The following is a 6,583-nucleotide window of genomic DNA, read 5'->3' as shown; positions in this document are numbered from 1 at the left end:
TTTTTTTAAAATAAATATATTCAAATAGGTTTTTTAATTACACGCTATGTAAAGTTCATGTTGAAAATACTCGCGTCGCAACGCTCATGATTGAGTGATCCGGCTATAACAACTCGTTATCTAAAATAGCAGTCAAGTAGGTAAGTACGTCAACGGAACACATGGTGGTCTACGAGGCCTGAACATAATTTATAAAAGGCACTCGCAGTTCAATTGTCGCGGGAATTTGTCGACTACCAAGAAACACTAACTTTCTCTCTATTATGGCAGCACCAAAGGAAGGTGAGTAAAACATTTTTCCATTCATGAGCACATGGTTATGAACCGACTAATTTAAAGAGATATGTAGTTATCAAAGTAAACAAGTATTACAATTTTTGTCGACAAGATTATTACATCTCCGGTGTTTTGTTGCGATACACACGCAATCTATGTTCTTGACCTTGAAACACATTTACAACCCGATACTAGCTTCTAAATGAATTTAGCCAATTACTATTTTTTAAATTCAAGGTTCAAGTATAAACCAAATAATTTATTTTTTATAAGGTTAAACTTAGACCAGATAATAATATACCTATTTAAACTTTTTGTCGAATACCTTTTTTATTGTTATTCCAGTCGCGGGCTGTAAGCTCGGTAGCCTGATCATCGAGGGCAAAACAAAACAAGTATTTGACTTACCAGAACAACCAGAGCAATGTATTCTCATCAACAAAGACAGAATCACAGCCGGCGATGGTGTCAAAGCTCACGATATGGAGGGAAAAGCTGCCATTTCAAACCAAACTAACGCTAAGGTCTTCGAAATCCTAAAGGCAGCAGGTAATTTAATTTTAATATGGCCAGTGTTTTGAAGTTTAACAAGAAGGTTTTATTGCTATTCAATGCCTATTGTAAGTAGTATTGAGTACTCTATACAAGGGATCATAATAACGGTACTTTGTATTGTAGTATGTACGACCGTTTTACGGATTAGGTACCTACTTTATTTTTAAATTATTGTTATTTTTTTTATGATATCGAGTTATTAGCACGTTTTGACTCCTTAGATGTGTCATGTGGTCGACGCCGTGTCTCTTTCACTAAATTCTCTTATACGCAGATATTCTCAGTTCTATTTTGAGACTAGTTTCTCTATTAGTACTTCGAGCCTTCAGCCTATATGCACCGCAGGCGCTAATATTGTTACCCGAACATATCCTCTACCTCTTATTAAAAATCACGAAACTTTAATATGTAGCTTCTATATTATTATGTTAGTTCTTTGTTTTTACGGTGGCATAGCAAAATGTTCCATATGTTTGTTTTTAGTTCTTGCAACTCGGTGTGCAAGGGATGCCAGAATTAGACATATTTTGCCGTTGTAACCAGTTATATCAGTCATTACTCAATGTGTTAACATAGGCGACTGGCTTTTAATCGCTAATTTAAATTAATTGTATTATGAACGACTGCCTATTAGTTTAAAAAGTTATCGAACCAGTTAGCAACGCATATAATTTTTTTATTATTACTATTAATATTTATTTTCATTTTACGGTTACTAGTGTTAGCCTAGTGGCTTCAGCGTGCGACTCCGATCCTTGAGGATCACATCATAGGTGTGATCCTCGGTTATGCATGACAGGACTTTCTTTCTATATGCGCATTTAACATTCGCTCGAACGGTGCAGGACAATATAGTGAGGAAATTAGCTTGCCTTAGACCCAAAAAGTAGACGGCGTGTGTCAGGCACAGAAATCTGTGGCGCAGACCTAAGTTCGTATTTGATTACTTTCGGCCACCGTGCCCGGTTGAGGCCTCACTTTCCGATGTTTTCTTAAGTTATTTGTTTACTATTTCCTAGTACACTATGTATCGGTCGTTAAATAAACGGGCTGTAAACTTCGTAGCTGAAACATACAAAGTTATTTCAAATCTCATTATAAAACTCTACTATTGGAATGGAGGACTTTGTGTCTTGATCTGTGATGAGTTTCAACATTAACAGCCAACTCTTTTACGTATTACATATTTAAAATTAAAGGGAATAATAACCCTTAAAAATAATATTTGTTTATATATTATAAGTAAGAATAATTTTTACCCCTGTTTGCGACGACGGTGTTTGGCGTATTCGCTACATTAACGAACTTTATAACATCCTTTACGTTGAGGTCGTGTCATGTGCAATGGGGGCAACAAAACCCCAAGGTCCTTACTGAACTCATAAATTGGTGGCCCCGGTAGACCGAGATTGCTGTTGATGGGATGGAGTTGTCAAGGATCTCGAAACAATAGGTGTACGAAGTTGGACGTTGTACTTTTAGGGAGGCTAAGGCCCTCAAGGGGCTGTACACCCATTGATGATGGTATTCAAACTAAAATTCAATTTCTAAATTTAATAACTTATAATAGAATCTTAACCTAAGCTGAACCTGTGCTCGACGACGAAAACCCTTCACCATATTACATCAGTTGTATTGATTGCACAATGTTAGTCCAGTAGGGTTTAGTAAACAAGTCTATATTAAGATAATTATTACGCCTTTAGTTAACTTTGTGACCTTTTGATATAGATACGATAGTGAAATAAGCATTATTTATTATATCATATTTGTAAGGTCATTGCGATTAAAATACTTAAATAAAACCGTAATTACCAACAGCAATATCCAATACTGACTTTATACCTACGTGCATTTATTTCAACTAAGGGAATTTAAACTAGAACTCAAAATAACTTTATTCATATAGGTAAACAAGTACATTAATAAGCATTAATAGAAATGGTGTTAAATTGAATCTAAATTTACATTTACTACCAGTTCGCAAGTCAAGGGCGTAGAGCGGGCAAAAATAATTGGGAACAAACTCTCTGCCACTCTTTTTAATCGCCAATTTTGAGTCACAAATTGTTTGTTAGGCAGTCATAGATATTTGAACTAGAGGAAATAAATTTAGGAATTTATTGGATTCCTTCCTTTCTTGCTGTTCTTCTCGTATTGATAATTTGATCTTAGGTGTACAATAATTGTTATTATGATAGGAATAAATATATATTATAATATTCACCTAAAGATATTTCTTTTGGAATTAATTAAAATTAAACAACTTCCACTCTGAGAGATTCTACAGCCACGCTTTGTGTACCATACCATTGTACCATAAAACATTGTATCTATGAAGTTCCGTGGCCTATGTTCGACACACAATTTTGATTTGCGGATGCTTTAGCAAAAAAAATCCTTTTGAAAAGCACGAAGGTACGACCATATTTGGAACCTGGGTGCTGTGTCCTCTATAAAAATTTACGTGTTACAATGCAATGTTAAGATATGTTTAGATTTGGCGACAGATTACCTCATTATTCTTTACAGTATAATAGATGTTTTGGAAACTATACCAACTTCGAGGGTCTGTACGATTTATCCATAGAAATGCGACCACATAATCTTTCCCAAAAAAAAGTCAAAACTACGACGAATTAAAATCTTCTTTTTAGGTATCAAAACAGCCTTTGTAAAAATGGTCTCAGCAACAGCGTTCATCTCGAAGAAATGTGATATGGTACCCATTGAATGGGTGACCAGGCGTCTCGCAACTGGTTCATTCCTTAAACGTAACCCTGGCGTACCAGAAGGGTTCCGTTTCACTCCACCTAAGCAGGAGACGTTCTTCAAGGACGATGCTAACCACGACCCTCAGTGGTCTGAGGAACAGATCGTTTCTGCTAAGTTCAATTTTAATGGACTTCTTATAGGTAAGAATTTGCCCAGTAAATTTTAGTTTATTTGTTAGTTTCGTTGAGATTTCTAATGGAAATAAATATTAGGACTTATACATTAAGGAATTCGTTATATAATTTATTGGCAAAAGTAATAATTGTTTTCGTAAAACGAACTTCACAAGTACATAGACTGCTCGATTTGGTCTTTTTTTGTATGAAACCACAGACTGAAGTTGATACTGACCTGATAATAAATGGCTTTTTTTAGGTCAGAACGAAGTAGACTACATGAGGCAAGTAACAATCCTCGTTTTTGAAATCTTAGAGAAGGCTTGGGCTCTCCGCGATTGTGCACTAATCGATATGAAAATCGAGTTTGGTGTTGATTCTGATGGTAAGTATTACTGTATTATATGATGTGAATTCATGCATGGGAAACTAGAGTCGTGTGTAAGTTCGACGTGAGCCAGAATTGCTGTTCCGCACAATGATGCCAACTTCTACACAATAATTTTGCCCAAAAAATGGTGTGTTATAGCTGATATCTCGATGAGTTGCGTTAAGTTTGTTGGTTTGGTTCTAGGTTTAACATAAATTGTATAGAATCGTGCGTTTAAAACAAAATCTTGTATAAAGTACCCCCTAAAACTCCTAGAAATACGTATACGTACGTACGTATAACTATGTCCTAAAATGCCGAAAATACATCTTGATTCCCCGTATTTTTTTGGAAAAAACCTCCAACTGGGAATGACTGGGTTACCATAAAAAAATACGGAGTACAGATAACATTTTTTTTTATAGTTGCTTAGCTAGATGGCCTCTTCTTTGTAGTCTCCATAAGTTGAGTTGAAAAGCCCTAACCGATATGTCAACTTGCTGCCTCCACATTGCTCTATCCTCTCAATATGACTAATATGGCTAGTGCATTAGTCATCCTTAGTAATACAATTATCCGAAAATACACAAAGTATCGTCTAGTTACTTTATTTTTTCTAGGAAACATTCTCCTCGCTGATGTTATCGACTCGGACTCATGGAGGCTGTGGCCGTCTGGTGACAAAAGATTAATGGTTGACAAGCAGGTACACAAATAATTTCACACAAATGAACACGTAATAATAATAACATAACCCGAAGTGATGTGTAACTGTTTTTGTCCTAGTTACCAAGCTGATAATTATAAAATTGACACTAATTTTGAATAATGTTGAAATTTATTTAATTATAACACGTATGGAAAACATATGGATCAGTGTTGGACTAGTGACTTCAGCGTGCGACTCTCATCCCTGAGGTCGTAGGTTCGATTCCCGGCTGTGCACCAATGGACTTTCTTTCTATGTGCGCATTTAACATTCGCTCGAACGGTGAAGGAAAACATCGTGAGGGAACCGGTTTGCCTTAGGCCCAGTGTCGATGGCTCGGGTCAGGCACAGAAGGCTAATCACTTACTTGCCTGTTAAATTATGAAATGATCATGAAAGAGATACAGAAACCATGATTTAGTTTTTATGGAAAAAATATACAGCAAATTTTACACACATACTCAATACAATGAATGTGTTCTGTGAATTTTCACGATGGCTGTGCAAAATGGGCCTTAGTATATAAGCTTATTGAGCTATTTCCCTTATACCGAAGATCTCCAACTTATAAAACTTCTGGCTAAAAATTATTCGTTATAGGTCTATCGTAACCTATCAAATGTCACCGCTGCCGACTTAGACACAGTGAAACGCAACTTCGCCTGGGTCAAAGACCAACTCGACCACTTAAAACCCAATGTTCACCACAAAGTCGTCATCTTCATGGGCTCCCCCGCTGATGTTGAACATTGCAAGAAGATCGCTAAAGGTAAATAAAGAGCTTATACAATTTCAAACGGAAGAAATTCATTAATTTTCTAAAGTATAAAATTCCTGGTCCGACCAACATTTCATAATTTATTTTATTAATTCCAGTCGCCAAGGAACTAGGTCTGGATGTTGACATGAGAGTAACTTCAGCACACAAAGCGACAGAGGAAACTCTGCACATCATGCAACAATATGAAGACACACACGGTGCTCTTGTCTTTATTGCGGTTGCTGGCCGATCGAATGGCCTTGGACCAGTGCTATCTGGCAACACTTCGTATCCCGTTATTAACTGCCCCCCACCGTCGGATAAACTAGTTCAGGTAAGAGGATATACAATTTATACTTTTTTAAACACGTTTATTCTTGTAATTTACATTCACTTGTAATCCTTGACCACGTGAAACACGCAGAATATTGAAATAAGTTTAAGACTTATACTGTATAAATACCTACATACAATGGTTAGTTAGTAACGTTTTTGACACATTTTGTTATCAATAAATATTTTTTTTTGTTATTGATTTGTAGGATATTTGGTCATCTCTATCTGTGCCGTCTGGTCTTGGCTGCGCAACAGTCATCTATCCAGACAGCGCTGCTCTGATGGCAGCTCAAATAATTGGTATCCAAGACTACATAGTATGGGCTCGTCTACGGGTAAAGCAACTGGAAATGGCAGCTTCCTTGAGAGTCGCTGATAAAAAAATAAGAAACCTTTCCTTGGAATAATAATTCTTAATTTATACTTGTTACGTTTTTAAAAAAATGTTGTTTTTGTATTATATTAATATCATATCACGTATATGACATTCCATTTTTAAATTAAGTTATAAGTTTAAAAATACATTCTGGTTGTTTTACTTTACTTGTACCTAACATAACCGCTATACAAAATACAATCTGCTTACCACAAAATATATTTCTTCCCTTAATTATTTAAAACAAATATTCCTTATCAAATGCAAATAGAGTTTTCCTGCACATGATAAAACGAAGTTATTATCTAAT

General features: G+C 35.7%; 1 protein-coding gene across 1 annotated transcript; it reads left to right on the top strand.

The window, feature by feature from the left end:
* Positions 1–124: 124 nt before the first annotated feature.
* On the top strand, positions 125–6,400 carry LOC123711880 (multifunctional protein ADE2). The gene is made up of 8 exons (XM_045664731.1): positions 125–282; positions 622–825; positions 3,489–3,746; positions 3,982–4,107; positions 4,713–4,798; positions 5,402–5,570; positions 5,678–5,895; positions 6,104–6,400. Exons 1-8 carry the CDS (start codon positions 264–266, stop codon positions 6,302–6,304), a joined length of 1,281 nt encoding a protein of 426 aa, XP_045520687.1. The 5' UTR covers positions 125–263; the 3' UTR covers positions 6,305–6,400.
* The last annotated feature ends 183 nt before the right edge of the window (positions 6,401–6,583 follow it).

Source organism: Pieris brassicae, chromosome 1 (genome assembly GCF_905147105.1).
Source record: "Pieris brassicae chromosome 1, ilPieBrab1.1, whole genome shotgun sequence".
Lineage (NCBI taxonomy): Eukaryota > Metazoa > Arthropoda > Insecta > Lepidoptera > Pieridae > Pieris > Pieris brassicae.
The sequence above is the reverse complement of the archived record's forward strand: the minus strand, read 5'-3'. Positions and strand labels throughout refer to the sequence as shown.